At 41.4% G+C, this 19,884-nt stretch overlaps 1 protein-coding gene across 3 annotated transcripts in view; it reads left to right on the top strand.

Annotated features, from left to right (window-relative positions):
- camk2g2 (calcium/calmodulin-dependent protein kinase (CaM kinase) II gamma 2) overlaps positions 1-19,884 on the top strand; it is a 346,094-nt gene that overhangs the window by 250,971 nt on the left and 75,239 nt on the right. For all 3 annotated transcript variants that reach the window (XM_068020525.1, XM_068020524.1, XM_068020526.1), the window contains exons 8-13: positions 2,134-2,217; positions 2,671-2,765; positions 8,161-8,283; positions 8,731-8,814; positions 11,161-11,203; positions 18,664-18,704. In XM_068020525.1, the coding sequence (XP_067876626.1) occupies positions 2,134-2,217; positions 2,671-2,765; positions 8,161-8,283; positions 8,731-8,814; positions 11,161-11,203; positions 18,664-18,704 (470 nt within the window). The remainder of the gene's footprint in view (positions 1-2,133; positions 2,218-2,670; positions 2,766-8,160; positions 8,284-8,730; positions 8,815-11,160; positions 11,204-18,663; positions 18,705-19,884) is intronic.

Genomic DNA, 19,884 nt, shown 5'->3' with positions numbered 1-19,884 from the left:
GCAGAGGTGGCGGCACACGGGTATACAGTTGGGAGGGAGATGCCCTGGGAATTCTCAACATTGACTCTGGACCCCATGAGGTCTCATGGCATCAGGTCAACCATGGGCAAGGAAACCTCCTGTTGATTACCACCAACTGCCCCCCTCAGCTGATGAATCAGTCCTTCTCCATGTTGAGCAGCATTTGGAGGAAGCACTGAGGATGGCAAGAATGCAGAATGTACTCTGGGTGGGGGACTTCAATGTCCAGCACCAAGAGTGGCTCGGTAGCACCACTACTGACCGAGCTGGCCAAGTGCTATAGGACACAGCTGCTAGACTGGGTCTGTGGCAGGTGGTGAGGAAACCAACAAGAGGGAAAAACATACTTGACCTCATCCTCACCAATCTGCCTGCCTCAGATGCATCTGTCCATGACAGTATTGGTAGGAGTGACCACCTTGCGGAGACAAAGTCCCACCTTCACATTGAGGGTACCCTCCATTGTCTTGTGTGGCATAACCACCGTGTTAAATGGAATAGATCTGGAAATGCAAAACTGGACATCCATGAGGCGCTGTGGGCCATCAGCAGCAGCAGAATTGTACTCAACCACAATCTGTAACCTCATGGCCCGGCATATCCCCCACTCTACCAACAAGCCAGGAGACCAACCCTGGTTCAATGAAGAGTGCAGGAGGGCATTCCAGGACCAGCATACCTCAAAATGAAGTGTCAACCTGGTGAAGCTACAACCCAGGGCTACTTGTGTGTGAAACAGCATAAGCAGCATGCAATAGATCTAAGCGATCCCACAACCAACAGATCAGATCTAAGCTTTACAGTCCTGCCACAGTCGTGAATGGTAGTGGACAATTAAACAACTAACTGGAGGAGTTGGCTCCACAAATATCCCCATCCTCAATGATGGGGGAGCACAGCACATCAGTGCGAAAGATAAGCCTGAAGCATTTGCAACAATCTTCAGCCAGAAGTGCCGAGTGGATGATCCATCTCAGCCTCCTCCTGAAGTCCCCAGCATCACAGATGCCAGTCTTCAGCCAATTTGATACACTCGGCGTGATATCAAGATACGACTAAAGGCATTGGATACTGCAAAGACTATGGGCCCTGACAACATTCCAGCAATAGTACTGAAGACCTGTGCTCCAGAACTTGCCATGTCCCTAGCCAAGTTGTTCCAGTACAGCTACAACACTGGCATCTACCCAGCAATGTAGAAAATTGCCCAGGTATGTCCTGCACACAAAAAGCAGGGCAAATCCAACACGGCCAATTACCGCCCCATCGGTCTACTCTCAATCATTAGTAAAGTGATGGAAGGTGTCATCAACAGTGCCATCAAGCGGCACTTGCTGAGCAATAACCTGCTCAGTGATGCTCAGTTTGGGATCTGACAAGTCCACTCAGCTCTCAAGTACTCGTCTCGCAGATCTACTTGGCTGTCGATTGCTATATTCAAAATAAAGCAACTGCTGATAATCCCAAGAAAATGGAGCTCCACTTCCCAGTATTGACATTCTCTCATCTTGGCAAACACAGCCACTCTATTGTTTGCAGGATCTTGACCATTTTTGACTTCTTTGTAAGTTCTTTCATTTTCTTCATGCCAATTTTCATTGTTTTCACTGTAGTCTTTTGGCATGCAGTTCCATGCCTAAACCTGCCCTCCCCCCTACCGTGATCTCCTCCTTTAGGAGGCTCAGCAAAACCAGTTCTATACCAAGTTTTTGCTGCATTAGGTTATTCGTAGATTCTCTTCTGCCTCAAAACTCTCAATGCTTTTTACTTCAACATGTTCTTCAATGAGCCCTCCCTCATCATCTTCATGGATATTGATGCAATTACCAACACAATATTCATGATTCTTCAATGTACTTGGTTGTATGAAATGTTTTTGACAGTGTGCTAGACCATTGTAAATGCCATGTAACTTGGCCAAATAAAACCCAAATTGTTCATTGTCGTTTGACATTCTGATCATTGACTTTCAGTGAGGCAAAAAATAGTTAAATCTGGCGCTATGTTCAATACATGGAACAGATTTGTTGTAAACTAGCTAATTTCAGCAGGTGAACTAATGTTTAAATGGGGGGGAAAAAAATCATGCTTGAACATTTTATTTCCCCACAGGGTTTGCAGGCACTCCTGGATACCTCTCCCCGGAGGTTTTAAGAAAAGATCCATATGGAAAGCCAGTTGATATCTGGGCATGTGGTGAGTGGAGAAGTAAACTAGTTGGGATGTAACCCATATAAGGTTCAAGATAATGGGATAAAATACTGTCACCTTCTACGAGCACTCATTAATTGTCATGTTTTTAATGCTGGAATGGGAGGATGTGGGGGCTGAGTTACATACTGGATAAAACAAATCCGAAACTTTATTGGAAGCCCTGAGTTCACTCCGATATTAGACTCGAGCAGGGGGCTGAGAGATTGATTTGGAGCTTTGATTTGCATTAACACACTCGCTTACTCCTGTTGAGTGAGTTCTGTCAGCTCTTGACGTGTATGCTGGATACAGCTGTAGATACGGTGGCGGTGCAGCTTGCTCTGTGCACCTCAATATAGATGAAGGATATGAAATGGGGCAATGAAATGTAATCTGATGAGTTCCATCTGACAGATTAATACTAATGCATTGTTATTCATTTGTGGTTTACTATAGGTGTCATTCTCTACATATTATTGGTGGGCTACCCTCCTTTCTGGGATGAAGACCAGCATAAGCTTTATCAACAAATTAAGGCTGGTGCTTATGATGTAAGTACAAGTAGGCCTCAAATTGAGCACATGAGTTTACGAAACTGGTCTTTTTTAATCCAGTTGTACTGTTAGCTACTTTTTGGCCTTAAAATGAGTCCCTGCTCCAACCTAGGATTTTTTAAAGTCAGGGAACAGTGGAGAAGCTAGTCATGTCTCCACAGGAGTTGTGATAAATAAAATCTTAAGGTTATTAACAAAACATATGTTAAATGATGTCACGGGCATTCATGAGACATTATGACTCACAGGGGTCAAATTGTTTATAAGTTGTTCAGTCAGTCTCGCTAGTAGAGGCAATTATCCTTCTCCTGGTGGGTCAAAATGCATTGTGCAAAATTTTTAATGGAAGTTTTACTTGTACTTTAAAATGATTTGCCAGATCTATGTTGTGCCTGTTAAAATGAGGGATGTTAATGCTGGGAAATCATGGAATCTTACAGCACGGCTCTGCTGCTTCAATGAAAGAGCTATTTAATTCCAATGTCCTTCTCTTCCCCGTAGCCCTGCAATTTTTTTTCCTTTTGCAAATTACTATTCAATTTGCTTCCACCATCGTTTGAGGCATCGCAGTCCAGATCATCATAACTTGCTGTGAAAGACAAGTTCTCCTGTCAATTATCTTAAATAGGTGTCCTCTGGTTATCGACTCTCCTGTCAGTGGAAACTGTTTCTCCAAATCTACTCTATTGAAACCCCTCATAATTATGCACATCTCTATTAAATCTCCCCATAACCTTTTTACTCTAACAATAATTCAAGCTTCTGCAGTTTCTCCACATAACCAAAGTCCTCATCCCTGGCAAATCTCATCCCCATACCCTTTCCAAGGCCTTCCTCTCATGTAATTCCCAGAATTGGATACAATACTCCAGTTGAGGTCTGAAGATTCACACAGGTTAAGCATAACACCTTTGCTTTTGTACTCTACACCTCTGTTTACAAAGCTCAGGATCCTCTTTACTTTGCTTACAGCCTTATCAACTTGTCACTGTCCTTGTCACAATGGGCCACTCAGTGTCTGCCAGGTTAGCTGCAGAACGATTAGATGCAGAGTAAAGATCACTCTCTACCCTAATCCTACAATGTGTCTCAGAAGAGTGCCACACTACTCAGAGTAGCATTTCTCTACTTGCCAGATGAGCCATTGTGTGGCTTTTCTGAGCATGATTGCAAATCCAGGAGCAGCTTCAGCCATTAATCCACCAGGAAATGACCCTCCCAACCTCCAGGCAGAGGTGTTGACTCTATTCTGAATATATCCTTTATTTCAATGCATGTTTCAATTTTAGTATGTTAGAATCCATTTTCCCATTGGCAAGTTACTTAAAAGAAAACTGCACAGCCTAAAAGGGTTTATATTTGTCACTTCTACCATGAAACACAGGAAAGTGTCATTATTCATCAGCTCTATGATTTATCTGGCTTCGCCAGTGTAATGTATAATCATTATTGCACCATTCTCTGTTGCGCCGAGGCAAAAAAAAGTAATGTATTCCTCTCAAAGGCAACAAAACACACTTTTTAAAAATTATTTGCCATTGTATTCATTTGATAGACATTGAACAAATAGAATACTTTTAAGATCAATTTAATGAAATGTGTATTAAGATTCTTATGGTGAATTAGAATGCCAAAAATTGAAAGGTTACTTAAGCGTTTGCTGTAATATGACCTGGAATACTATATAAATCATTCTGAATCCCAAATGGTTAGATTGTCATTTCATGCATTTTAACAAGTTTTTTTTGTAAGAGTAGATCATTTGACTGACCAAACCCATCCCTGTTGACTGATATCAACCCCATCAACCTGCTGTGTCCGTTCTCTCTCTAAAACCACTTCTAGTTGTCTTTTAAACCTACCTATACTTTCTGCTTCAGTGGCCCTGCAGAGTAACCTCTCCCACAAGTTAATTGCCATCAGCAACGATCCTTCCCACTGTGAACATTTTAGTTTTTAACTGTATTTAAACGTTGTGCTATTAATCGTTTCCCTGTGGCAGCTTTGTCACTCTCCTTCAGAGTGTTAAAAAAAACCTTCTCTTGGGTCATTCTCAAAGTCTCCTCTTGCCCAAAGATAATGAGCCAAACTTCACCAGCCTTGTTTCATACAGTTTCATCATACCCCGATCATCTTCATGACTTGTCTCTGTATCGTCTCGAGAGTGATAATGTTTCCTGTGATTAGGAATGTGATAAAGACCCAATATATCCACAAAACAACCTGTTTTGATTTGAGCAATATCTCTTTTCTTATGTAATCTGCACCTCAATCACATCTTCACTCTACTCAAGTGCACTGCTATATAGATTCTCCTAGCTCTCCAGCTTACTTTTTTATTACTGGCCCTGCATATGTTTAAGTTGCTCATTTTCAATTAGGTTGGCATCCTTCCATCTAAGAAAGATGATGGACACACAGCAAACAATCCATTCAGGTGGGGGGTGTCTTCTCTTGGTGCACCTTTGCTAATGGCTGTGAAGGCCAATCCTTGAGAGGCAGGTTCTGCCACAAGTGCTGGACGTGAAGCTGCCAAGTGATACTGTGAGTTGTTGTTTTTGATGATGGCACCTGTTGCCAAGCTGCTATAGCCACTGGTCATCGTGGTAGTGCACACCAGTCCACAGGATGTGTCGCCATTTCCCTCTTTCGCCAGCTAGTGACTCCCAGGTGTGATAGTCGGCATTTAGGGCCTTCGTGTCATGCCTGCAAGCATCCTTGAAGCGGAGCTTTGGGTGCCCACTGGTCGTCTGGCCACGGCTACCTCACCATACAGAAGGTCCGTGGGTACGTGACCATCTTCCATCCTGCGGACGTGTCCGATCCACTGAAGCCGCCTCTGTTTGATTAGTGCCAACAGAGAGTCCGGCCTTTGAGAGAACTGCCACATTTGTGATTTCATCCTGCCAGGAAATACCCATAATGTGCCGCAGACAGCGGAGATGGAAATTAATGTGTGTCTTTTCCTGGTAGCTGCAAGTCGCCCATGTTTTACCAGCCGTACGGCAAACTGCTGAGAACACAGGCATTATAAACCATCAGCTTGGTCCTAAGGGTCATGCGTGTTTCGCAATTCTGCAAAGGTGGTAGTTGTTTTCCCTATGCTTGTATCGAGCTCTGCGTCAAGGGACATATTGTCACAGTGGACCCAAGGGAACAGAATTTACTAACCACTTCCAGTGGGGCGTTATTTAGTGTGATTAAGGGGCGGGGAGAGAGTCTTTGTAGCTGAGTTTCCGTGTGAGTGACTAGCACAGCATCATCAGCGTAGATGTGTTGATGAAAATAGTTATTGGGTGGAAAGAATTTGTAATGAAAGGGAGCAACCACCTTAAAAGTTATTTTTAAGAACAAGAGCAACCTATAGCTATTGATCCTGTAATCTCGAAGCGCATTGCAGTGCTGCTGTACTGCACTCCCACAGAGTTCTCATCCCATTGTCAGGGAACATCCAGTTTGTGAGGGAGGTGTTGCTGTATCCATACTGTACTTTCACCTCTCACAGGGTTGGCTCTTCAGTGACACTTTGATGGATAATGTCCTTTTACTGAGCAGTTTATGGCCATTGCACATTGTTCCCAAATCATTCCCAATCTGCACACTGTTGCTATGCCATTTTCTCCCAGGATATTGGGGACATTTCTGCTGAAATTTAAAAATTCCAAAAGGACAAATACAAAGGTTCCTTGTTTCAGGTGAAACTGATACTCCCAGAAACTCCCAGACAAAATGGACTGAGGCTCGAGAGGGAGAGTGCTGTGACAGAAATGACTTCCTCACATTTTAAATTGTGACACAGAATTTTTTTTAAAACAAAAAATTTTAGAGATGACTGTAAGTGAATGATATTTAGTGCACTCATGCAATGACCTTCTTTCTGCTTTTGTAATGTGAGAATAGCCTATTTAAAATAAATGGGTTAACATCTGCTTTAAAATACCAGACACAGCAATGTCATATGAATGCATCAGGTGTCATGAGCAGCAGGACTTTCCTCCTTTTAAGTACTCACTGCTCACAAACCAACAACAGCACTTGGTAGAAAACTGCGAGAAAGTATCCACACTAGGGAAAGACTCCTGCATTTACCTTGAATTTCCTCATTCTCTTTGGCACAAGCAAAATGTTGCTCTCGCATCCTGCTTTTGTCCCCCCACATATTCTTGCAAGGAGTTGCCCCCCCCCCACTTAGGCTTTGAAATGTTTCCAGCTAAACGGAACTCTAGTTTCACATGGATTACAAGTAAGTAAGCTTGTTAATTATTGTCTTTTTCCCCTGTGTCCTTTCCCTTTCACCTCCCACAAGGGGTTACCAGTTCTGTGTAGTCACCTTTGCCAGAGAGTTCCAAGTGCAAGTCATCTCCACCATCTCTACAAGTGGGGCACGATGATCAGTCGACAGACCTCATGGTCACAGTAAGACAATATGGTCACATCAGTTTGAACTATTCTTCCCCTCCTTAATCCTTTGTTACCTTGTCTCCCTTCACACCACATTCAGTCAGGGAAAACATGCTGCTTCAGCCAATGACTTGACCAACATATTACCAGAACTCTTGAAGGAGAATTTGCATATTGTGCAATCTAGGGCTTGTTTCACAAGTATTTTGTTATAAAACCAAATCTCTTGCTGATTGGCTCAGGGCTTTATTTGGTTTCAGTTGATTTTAAGATGTAAAGTTATTCATTTTGTTATGTATTGATGTCAATGCGGAGAGATTTCGGATCTTGGAATGCTATATTTTTACATCCTTATATCGGATGGCAGCACCAAACATCCATGAGCTAACTAACAATATATACTACCGGCTCAACCGCACACCTTGGCTGGGCCCTATCATTTCCATTTCCCACGCAAGGCTTATTTCTTGCTTCTCTTCTCGACAAACACAAAATTGTGGGTAGTTTCATGCAACTGATCGGGGAATGGTTGATTCGATGTTCAGAGGGTCAGTCATGTTAAATGATTTAGGGATGTCGGGGGCAATTCTTGAAGTTGGAGTGAACAGGAAGCAATCACCAAGAAATTCATGCACCCATCTCTCTCATCCCATCACCCTCCCCTATCAATGGTACATAATCCGGTCTCAAAAAGCTTTCCCCTCCAATGGTAAACTACAGGCAGATGCATGCATTTGACTCAGGACTGGATGAAATAGATAAACTGAATTTTCAACATAGTCTAGCTTCAAATTGATATCCCAGAGGTGAAAGGAGAGTGTTTCAACTCATTGCTGCACTCTGTACTTCATTACTCTTAGATTGTCTGTGACAGTTCACTTTAAGCTTTTGCATCTGATGTCTTATTACCTGTTGTCCCTGATGTTGCATCCAGCGTGCCTGTAATGAGCAGGAAACCCTCACTTACAAATATATTCCATTTCTGTGGCAGTTTCCCTCTCCAGAATGGGATACCGTTACCCCAGAAGCCAAAAATCTGATCAATCAGATGCTGACCATCAATCCAGCCAAAAGGATAACCGCAACCGAGGCCCTGAAACACCCATGGGTCTGCGTAAGTATCAGTCCTAACTTTATAAACCAACCCTTAAGGTTAAAATAGTGAATATCATTCTGAATCCATTGTATGTTCATTGGGTTTACTTTTCTTAAATACTGACCCTGTACTGTGATCAATGTATCCCCAGTGTTTTCAAGTTCAGGACAATTAGATTCCCCTCCAAGTAAATCATTTTTCACATTCAAAAGGACATCAACATGGTATAAAGATTTCATGTCAAAAATACAGTGCTGGACACATTCGTGTGATGGCCATTAAAGAGGTGTATTGATGATTACAAATGGCAATCAAACTATTCTGTTTTTTTCCCCCCATTTAACATACCCTTGACAAGTAATGCACTGTTTAACTGATCATATAAACACTTTTTTAATGCTTTTTCTTTATTTTGATGTATGCTAACCTGAATAACAGTAGACATCACTTGACATTTTTTTTCAGCAACGTTCTACTGTAGCATCAATGATGCACCGTCAGGAAACTGTCGAATGTTTGAGGAAGTTCAATGCCAGAAGAAAGCTCAAGGTGAGTGGTAGAAATACTTCATTATAAGATATTGAAACATGTTGCCCAATGAAACAATGTCGCTCATTAAACCTGAAGCCCAGGAAAGTTTTCTGGTAGAAGTATATGAACGAGGTTATCATGGTTTCCTGTACTGTTTCGTGATTAGTTCCATGGTAGCTACAGGACAAGAAGACGCTACCTTGATTTCCTCTCCCCTTCATATGCAGTGCCTCCATATTTCACCCAGCAACACTGCACTGGGGTGCGATTTCATCGCATCGATAAGACAATCAAAATCTGCTGTCTGGAGGCAAGAGCACTATCAAATTGATAGCCTCCACAAAACTGTCAGGTCCTGTATCAAATTAGATAAATGGATGTCTCTTACTGTATCTTTTAAGCAATTTATCCAACTCCTTCTCACAAGTGAGCTCCCCAGGTGCCCACTGTAGCAACTATTTTATTGAGGAGCATTATGAAAGTGCATGGCACAAGGAGAAGATAAGAGGGAAAACAGTCAGTTAGTTGTAAGCAAACTCTCCGCAAATGATGAGGCCTTCTCACTGTGCTGTGCCCTTTGGCAATCTTCCATTCAGGTCTTCCCATCAACAGCCTGGTCATCTCACTTTTGAACTTCCAGATGTCCTGTCCATTAAACACACATTCCTTGGTTTCACACCCATCCAAGTGCAGGATGTATCTCAAGCATTTGATTAATCTGTCACCACAGTTTCAATCATGTTGAAGGATAAATTGAAGATGACTTTTGATCAATGACACCTCCATTGGATATTCAGTATCCAAACTGCATGACCAGTATCGGAAAAGTATGGCGAACATATCCTATTAACATGCTACTTTTAAAAAAAAAACTGTTCATCATTTATTTTAGTGATTCCCTTTAGTACTAGTAAAAATATCACGTCAAATGTTCTTGAGCCCACATAGAAGATCGTTAATGGAGCTTATCTGGGAAGTAGCTGAGACATTCGGTCAATCGAGGTTCCAGGTTCAGTTCTGATCTCCGCCAGTATGAGTAGTGGAACTACAATTAGGTTTTGTTGGTGGGGAGAGGATGCAGCCAGAGTTCCTGATGCTAATAGTTATTTAGTTACCCCTGTGTGAATGTTGGGTGAGGGCAGGATCATTTTTTTCCTATGGTCAAACAACTCATGAAGATATCCTGTAAAGGCTCACTTAATCACATATTCAATGGCTTTGGGGGACAGGGAAGAATTGGCAGAGGACAGTGAGGATAATTTCAACCCAAAACTAATCTGCGGAAACAATATTTCAGTGAGCGAATGGTCAATCTATGGAACAGGCTCCCTGGGGTGATGGTGGCAGTAGCTAATGTTGATTGCTATGATAAGGCAACAACTCCATTTTTGTTGTAGATAATGGAAGATGAACTTGATGGACCTTTGTCACTTTTCATCTAGCAGTTCCTACTTCCCAATGCAGTGCTGATACTGGTAGTGGATCTGAAATTGTGAGATACAAGGCAATTAACTGATTTACTTAATCCAGTATTTATGCTGAATTCATTCTTTGAACTGATAAAATATCATCTACAAGACTGCAGACTCTAGAATTATAACTGTATATCACTTTGAACAGATTAATTGAAGTTTATTTTTCAGAAATAGGCAGAATTAAGCTCTTTAATGAGCTCCAGCCCAGACTCTTGTTGCTGTCTTGCCAGAACGAGAAAATAATTTGCCTTTTTATGGCAACTTTCACAACCTCAGGACATCCGAAAGCCATTTACAGCCAATGAAATACTTTTTGAAGCATAGACACTGTTGCAATGCAGGAAATATGGCAGCCAGTTTATGCACAGCAAGCTCCCACAAACAGCAATGTAATAATGGCCAGCTAATTGATTTTTTTTTTTTGCTGGTTGGGTGATAAATATCAGCCAGGATCCTGGGGGTATCTCCCCTACTGTTCTTCGAAATAATGTTGTAAGATCTTTCATAGCCATCTGAGAGGGCAGACAGGGGCCTCAGTTTAACATCTCATATCCGAAAAGATGATGCCTCCAACAGTGCAGTATTCCCTCAATACTGTGCTGAAACTGTCTGTCTATATTTTGTGCTCAAGGAACTTGGCTCTTCTAACTCAGCTGAGAGCGCTATCCACTGAGCCGTAGCTGATAAGAGCTAGAAAATAGTTTCTGACAGCTTTGTTAATAAAATAACTTTTTTTAAAAGAAAGTATTGATCAGTTTTGATTTACTTCTATTAAGAGCTGAATGTTTTTTGCTCTGTCGACTCCTGGCATGACCCTTACTTGTGGTAAGTGATACAGGTGTATAAGGAAAAAGCCAACAGGTTCACTAACTGTTCTTCTCTGATTCAGGGTGCAATTCTGACTACAATGCTAGCTACAAGAAACTTTTCAGGTATGTCTCCAAGTCACTACCTTTGTAGCATGCTATTACATGCAGTAGAAGAATCATAGCCTAGAATTATTGCTGGTGATATTAGTGGACAAAAGCTTAATTAATGTTTAATAAGACATTCCTCTGTGTGTTACTTTAACACGAGCATTAATCCGTTAACATTTACTTTAAAATAGCGGACACAGCATCTGTGCTTATTAAGTCTTTGTCCCCTAACAATTGCAAGAACAGATTCTAGGCTTACATCAACTTAATTGTTTTTAAACAGCTTATTATATATTGGAATAAATGTTTGCCTTAAGAAAGAATGAATTTGCCAACAACAATTACATTTTTCTGTTTGGAAAAGTGGTATGTAGATGGTCAGATGGGTTTTTATGTCCAATAATATAAAGAAGGAAGAGTAATTGTGCAGTGCCAGTCTGACTGTCATTTTACAGCCCACCAGCAGTTTGTGTAGTAATTGGCAAGATATACCTGTTAGGAACAGTTGTCAATTTGCATGCTGTTACCATTTTTATAATTCATTCTTGGGATCTGGGCATTGCAGGCAAGGCCAGCATTTGTTACCCATTGAGAAGGTGGTGGTGAGCCACCTTCTTGATCTGCTCCAAACCATGTGGTGAAAGTGCTCCCACAGCACTGTTAGGTAGAGAATTCCAGGCGTTTAACCCAATGACGAAGAAGAAATGCTCTTGGATGGATATTTGGCGATGATGTCCACACACCTTCTACCCTTGTCCTTCTAGGTGGTGGAGGTCACGGGTTTGTAACGTAATAATGTTCTTTTTTGAAAAAAAAGTCCTGGTGGTTTAAATGTTATTTTATTTTGTACACTTGATCCTTTTCTTCTCTTCACTGGCCTGGCACAAGCAGCAGAGATCCTGGCTTGTTCCTAAATTGCCACCTTGTAGGCAGTTGTCAAGGACCCCCAGGCATGAATCATCCTTCCAGTTTTGCCTCCCCTCTGCCCACAATAATGTGGAGCCTCCATTTGGCACCTTTCTGCTCAATGAAGCTCAGATCAGGAACTGATTGGCTTCAAACTTGGGCATATCCCTGCTCTGTCCTTATTAAAAAAAAAATAGTTGGTCAACATTAATTATTCTGCTGGTTCTGAGCACAAACTAGTTTAACAGACAGCTTAACTTTATTCTGGTAGCATTTGTATTTGCTTGGTGCCAACATACAAACATAAGCACTTGATAGGCAGGAACAGCCCAACTGGCCCATCAAACCTGGCCCCACACCATTATGGATAAATATTGCTTCCCTCCCACAGCAATGTAACCTCTTGGGAGAAGCAAAAAATCAGAGACAAAACCCAGGGCCAATAAGGGAAAAAAATGCACTGGAAAATTCCTCTCCTGTTGATATTTTCTAAGTGCCTGAATGATAAGTAGGAGCAACTCTCTCAATATCAAATACACCAATGCAAATGACACATTAGATTCACTGCTTCTTGAAATGTGGCCTTTGGTGGTCTTATTGTGCTTTTCAAAGTCAGTTGAAACTCTTCATTGCTATGCTGTTGAGCCATTACATTCACTAGTTAGATCACAGCGAGGGCAACATCAGTCCTCTGACTGTGTAAGCATACTTTCTAAACTGCCAGAGGACCCTGCATTAGAATTGGTGGTACTTTGTGTTAAGAGGAGAACTGCGTTCATGAATCTGTCTGGCAAATCTGTTCTATTTGGGAACGAAAGAGAACAGCAACTTATTATGTGGCGCTTTTTAAGAGAGCAAAACATCCCAAGGTGTTTCACAAAGAGGAGAAAGTTAGGGGAGGGTTTGAGAGGTGAGAAGAAAGAAATGGCAAGGTTGAGGGAACAAGGAAGAGAATTACCAACTGTTGGTTGAAAGATTTTGCCACTGCTGGTGGATTTGAGGGAGATGAGAAATTTGCAGTAGGCCAAAGGAAGTGTTTCCCACTGTTCCCAACTGTGTCCCTGCCTTAGCTCATCTGTTTGTGAAGCCCACATCCATGTCTTTGTTACCTCTAGACTTGACTATTCCTACACACTCCCATCTGGCCTCCCATGTAAACTTGAAGTCATCCAAAACTCTGCTGTCTGTGCCCTAACTCGCACCAAGTCCTGTTCAGCCATCACCTCTGTGCTTGCTGACCTACTTTTGGTGTGGCAATGCCTAGATTTTAAAATTCTCATCCTTGTTTTCAAATACCTCCATGCCTCACCCCTCCCTATCTCTGTAATCTCCTCCGGCCCCTGAACTCTCTGAGATCTCAGTGCTCCTCTAATTCTGGCCTCTTACACATCCCCAATTTTAATCACCCTGCCCCACATTGTTGGCCGCACCTTCAAATGCCAAGGCCCTAAGCTCTGTAATCCCCTCCCTAACCTCTGACCCTCTACATCGTTTTTCTCCTTTAAGGCGGTCCTTAAAACCTATCTCATTGACCAAGCTTTTGGCCATTTGTTCTAATATCTCCTTATGTGGCTCGGTGTCAAATCTTGCTTGATAATGCTCCTGTTAAATGCTTTGGGACATTTTATTATTTTAAAGGCGCTATATAGACACAAGTTGTTGCTGTTGTCACAGCAGCAAACTACACAAGTGATGGATGGTGAGTTTTAAGGTGCTTGATGTTGCCACTGTGCATTTGTGTACAAGCAAATCAATAATTGGCCAGACACTTCTCCCATGAAGGTGGTCCCCTTCCGAAAGTCACTTGATGCTGGCGGATGGTTCATTTGCTCTGGGGAGTTTGCCAATAAAGGTCAACTTTAATTTGTGAGACTGTGGAATTCTAAACCTCCCGTAACTCGAGTACACACTGGCAAATTCCATTGAGAGAAGCCCACAGGGTCAGGTGTTAGTGTGACAGACATTCATTCCCCCATGCCACAGATTTCCCAACCTCTGATTAACAGAGGCTGGGGGATTGGGAGGGGTTGGGGGACATGGTATGCGGAATGAATAGAGCCAGGAGTTGCTCAGAAACGGTTTGAGGAACAACAGGAGAGTATCATGTCGTTCAGCCGAATGACCCAATTGGAGAGGGAGACAGGTGTCGACCTGCAGTGTCAGCACAGGGAGGACCTCCCACAGAGGAGAAGAAAAAAATACATTTAGACAGGCTTGAAAAGCAAGAAATATACACAAAATCTATAGGCAATAATGAACTTAATGAAGTGTAGTGATTTCAATTAGTGTTCAAAACCCCTCTGAAATCGACGCTTTAAGTAAAAGAAAAGGTACCTTTTTGAGTTTAACAAAATTAAAATTCAGCTTTGTAAATCCGCTGATGGAATGAGGTCAGTTGTGGGCGTCAGTGTCCCCACATCAGCTTCCACTGCTGTGATGAGAGAAATACTCGGTCGTCATAACAACGCAACAAAGCAAGTGGGCACTTCCCTTCTCCCAGCATCAGTCTCTGCCTGTGCATGAGGGCTGTGGCTGATGACATTAATCCATGATTAAAAAGAGTGGGGGCCATTGCAGACAATTTTGCCAAAGCCCAAAGTGGCTGGAAGAACAATGCATCATCTTAAAGCAAATTAGGAAATTTCTTAGCCTGGCAATTCAGACAGATTTAACTGCAAGGTGCCTGCAGCTGCACTGTTAGCAGATGGCTAAAGCAGTATGTTTTCCTACCTGTAGTGTTGCCTTGCTTATCTGGCAAAAGAATCAGAGAGGAGATGAGAATTTATTTTTTACGCAGTGAGTTGTTGTGATGTGGAATGCGCTGCCTGAAAGGGCAGTGGAAGCAGATTCAATAGTAACTTTCAAAAGGGATTGGATAAATACTTGAACTGGAAAAAATTGCAGGGCTATGGGGGAAAGAGCTGGGGAGTGGGAATATATGGATAGCTCTTTCAAAGAGCTGGCATGAGCACAGTGGGCCGAATGGCCTCCTTCTGTGCTATATGATTCTGTGATTCCTTGCATGCATTAACGTGAAGTTGGATGTGATTTCGAAGGTGTATAATTGAGTAGAGCAAATGGTGGGGTTAAAACACTTGGGTTTTACTGTTCCTCTTTATAATCTTTGGGCCTTTTTGGCTCCTGTCACTAAATCCTTCCCTTCCGATAGTTGGCAGGCAGTCCACAGCTCCAGCTGCAGCAGCCACAGCTGCTGCTGGTCTGGCTGAGCAAGGTATGTGGCATTGAACAACACTGGGAAAAGCAGCATGCGAACTGAGTGCTTTCACCTAACTCGGAATGACTGTCATTTAACCATCATTCATCATTGCTTACCGAGGTTTATTTTTCCTTAAAATCAAAAAGGTACGTGGATCAAAAAAAGCGTGGAAATGTAATAGCATCATAGACACTTGAGCACGCACCCACACCCACACAAATTAACTTGTCTATGCTTTGAAAATGGGCTCCTGCAGTATTGGCATGCAAGCAGTTAACATGTTCACCTGAACTGTGTTGTCTGCGCTATTGATGGATACCCATTTGAAATGAGCCTGTTAACAATGGGTGAAATGGCAGACGTGGGACTGGAGTTCTGAGGACAGATTTCGAACCCAAAACTTTGGCAGATGCTCACTGACCTGCGGTTTTCCAGCTCCTGCAGCATTTTGCTGTTTGTATATTAAGCATTTGTTTGCTAATATTGAACGAGCCTATCAAAATACAGTCATAGTGCATGGGTTGCAGTAGAGAGTTTTGTGTATAATATATTTTACTCCCTGGCATTTTGACAATCTAAAGAGTATTTAATGCAGAGGTTGAACACAACAGGGCAAAAATTAGTTCAGCCCTGACAAATTGTGACATGAGTTCATATGCACGCACACGCACACACACACGCACACACACACACACACACACACACACACAGCTGAATCTAGAAAACTAAACAAAATGATGTTACTTTTATTGGAGTATTTGGAGTGTGTTCTGACAAAGTCGTAATAGAGAACTCTCACCAAGCAAACTGCAAGGTTTCATCTATTTGTTAAAATGAGTACAATTCTCCTTTGACCCCAATGGTAAAAGATTCTTTGCATTGTTTTGTGAATTAGTCACAAAGAAATGCAGGATTTGTACTTGAAGCATAAAGGGGGGTTACAAAAAATCATTCACAGAAGGGCCTGTTCTGGAAGATTTATCACAAGTGGCTACTGAAGGCAAGTCAGTCGCAACATTTAATGCAATTAGATGAAAAGTTGACGGAAAAATATTAGGGAAAGAGCAGAGAACTAGGATTAGAGTTGGTATCGAGATGTCCTAGCACCAGCACAGATAGAGTTGGCCGAGTGTGCCAAGATTTCCATCTTTCAGTAGCAAACCCTGACTGTCAAAAAAGGCAAATATCGATATTTTAAAAAAAAGTACAGCACAATTGAGAAGTTCCTTACTCAGTAGCTGTTTCCAATACTTTGACAGACAGGTTTTAATATATAATGTGACATAATGTAACTCAGTAGGCTTGAAATTGCAGGACATATTAAAGATTGTTTCAAACATTTTGAAACTCTTTCCTCTTTTTACAGGAGTACACTTTAATACCTCTACCTTTGAATCCTAAAGCTGAAAAATATCCACTATTTATTATATTATATACATTAAGTTAAAGTTCTGAAGCTCCTTTGCACGTAATAAGCTATCCCAAGAGGAACTAAGCAGAAAGCAAGAGAGACAAGGTCAAAAATACAAGTGTTGCATAGGCTTTTGAAGGAGGAAAAAAGTGTACACATGCATTTTATATAGCAGCAGAGTGTGAAAATAGGATAAGTTTAATATCTAGGAAAGAGCTATTTAGGTCCTTTGGCAAAAAACGAATGTGGTTATTAAATAAGTAACTATGCTACAATATTGCAGCTTCTAATTTTTTTCACTAAGTTGTGTTTTTTTTTTAATCCAGAATAACCAGCACGCAATGAAAGCTAAAAAGAAAAATCCTAGTAAATTTTAAAAGTTCTCATCATCTATTTGAAATCATTTTGGTTTGAGCTCAGGTTCCAGCATCCTTCAGCATTCAGCGTTCCCATTTTCAGGACTGCAATCCATACCAATGACTGCACTCTGTTAAAGGATAAATCAAGTAATGGAGGTTCTACCACATGCATCTAAGTATGTGTGACACATAAAGGATGTTAAAGGATGACAATTATTGATGGCCCAGAGATACCAATGTGAGAAATAATTAATAAGGGATACCATATAGTTGTTAATGTGTAAACTGTTTCCCCATGTCACACTTGTACTGACTTTTTCCACTTGCATATAGGGCAGGAGGGAAGTATTTCACTTTAATCCACTTATTAGTAATCTGAAAGGTGTTGGGGGAAGGTAGGAATACGTACAACACACTCTTCACTTAGAAAGAACTTGTGAACTAGGTTATGTTCCAGAGTATGTTTTATAACCATTGGAAGAAGCCTAAAATGCATCATCTCCAGTCTTCATATTTGACACATTTACTGAGCGTGCGCTGTCCCCATCTCATTCAACTAATGCTTCCCTTTGCCTCTGTGTGTCCAAGCTGCATGAGGATTGGTTGCCTGCCTAACATGTTTCATCCTGTGGACACCCTTTACTTAAAGACTATTTCCCTACACCACACAAGCGTATGATGTATATCGGGACAGTGGCTGCAATTCATACCCATATAGAGACATTTCACTCATAGATCCACTCCATTTGGATTGTGGAATGTAATGCCAGAGAGGAAACAAAATTAGCATGTCGATTCTCACTCAAAGTCTTGTTCCTTATGGCAGGCCCTTAGGAAGCATTCTTAAAATGGTACACCCACATCTCCCCCTTCCCATTCTGGTTTCCAGTAATTGATAAATGATTATCTTTTACCTTGCTCGGTTCTTCTTCCCATGTTCACTTAATATTTCATTGGTAGTGGTAATTTGTCTATTTGATTTCAAATTTAGTTCCTCTGTGGAACTTTCTCTCATTGGTGTTCACATTTCCCCCATTTTCTACCATCCTTTTCCTGATATATCTGTGTCTAGCCACAGATTTCCCTATGGGACAGAGCAGTCTGTCCAAGAGATAAGGGCAGGCCAATTTCAGGTAAAGACTGGTAAGGCCATACGTGTACCTGCTTTAGTGGTTCCTATGGACCTGCCTCATGCCATTCCCAAAAAATGAACATAAGATCACTGCATTTGGAATGAAATTGCTGTGAAAAACAAAGATATAAGTACTAAATATTGCAATTCAAACATCATTCTTTCTCCTCTATATCTCTCCGTTTTCACTGTCTAATTCATGAAAGGTAAGATTGAGACAGTAATTTCCATTACCTAACTAAATATGTTTGAACTTGCCCTTCAGTTTATGGTTTGCTCTAACTGACAATTTCCTTGTCTTCAATCATTGGAAAACTATTAAATTCTCCTGAAATGTTTTTGTGCCAAGTGAAATGATGGTCAGATTTGTTGGAAATAAATTCATTTTCGCTGAAGCGAATCAGTGATGCGATAAATGATCACGCTGTTTTGTTTCATTTGATTTTACAGCAGCGAAGAATTTACTGAATAAGAAAACGGATGGAGTCAAGGTAGGCTCAAGGTCGTGTGCGTGCGTGTGTATGTGTGTCCCATTTTCTAAGGAGTATTTTCATTCTGTGTAAAACCTGCCATCATAGGTGAACAATATGGAGAAAACACTCAGAATGGAGTCAATCTTTCAAAGCAAGACAGCTGGACCTGAATTTAGGTGGATGTGGGTTTCATTCCCTGTGTAGTCTCTGACATTGTTCCCCTAGTGATAAATGGTTGCATATTGAATTTGGGGAATCTTTCTGGTTTCCCGCTGCACTGCCTCAGCCTGATTTAGCTGTACTGTGAACCCTAGAGCTGCATATGCATACTCACTGATCAGCCCTGCCTTTACCAGCCAGACTTTTGGAATTTTGTAATAAAAAAGCCGGACCAGAGGGATACTTCTTTTGTAGCCCTTCCTTCCATTCCCAATTCCCAATTCATATGCAGCCTTTTTTTTTTGAGAATTACAAATGTATGTGAATGGGAATTGCGCTCAAAACTGTAACAACTGTGGCATTTCAAATCTATAAACTGGAGCTTAGATGAGCATTTATAAATGGGTTGATCTATAGGGTTGGCATACGCAATAAAAGACCTTTTCAATACAGCATTGTTCATACGTGTAAAAGGGGCTTAAACGTCTTTTGGTTTCAAAGACAGCCCAACCCCTGCCCCCCCCTCCCTTTCAATGACCTTTAATAAGCAGTCACTTTGTAATTATGCTTAGTGCTTTCAGAATTGGTTATTAGTTAGTAGGATGATGGAACACTGTTCGAGTGCAAATGACGGTTTGGATAATTGTGCAACCCTTTCGTCAAGTATAATTAAGACTGTATAATAATAGCATGTAAAAACTGCACAATAGATTATATAACACGGAAACAAAAACATCTGCGGATTATTCTCATTAAGGAGATAACTTTTAAAAGATATCCTGCATTTAGTCAAATAAGACCTTAATTCAACAGTGAGTTGACGATCTCATTCGGAGCAGCCACAGGCTGGCTGTTTGGAAAAGTGGGATACATCCCATTCATGCAAATGGATTTCAGTTGAGAGGTCATCCACTTAGGATCTTAAAACAAAAAAGAATAGAACAGGGTACTTTCTAAATGGTGAAAAGCTAGAAATAGTGGTGGTCCAAAGAGACTTAGGGGTCCAGGTACATAGATCATTCAAATGTCATGAACAAGT

Source organism: Heterodontus francisci, chromosome 42 (genome assembly GCF_036365525.1).
Source record: "Heterodontus francisci isolate sHetFra1 chromosome 42, sHetFra1.hap1, whole genome shotgun sequence".
In the NCBI taxonomy this organism is placed as follows: Eukaryota; Metazoa; Chordata; class Chondrichthyes; order Heterodontiformes; family Heterodontidae; genus Heterodontus; species Heterodontus francisci.
This window is presented reverse-complemented; position numbering and strand designations above follow the sequence as displayed.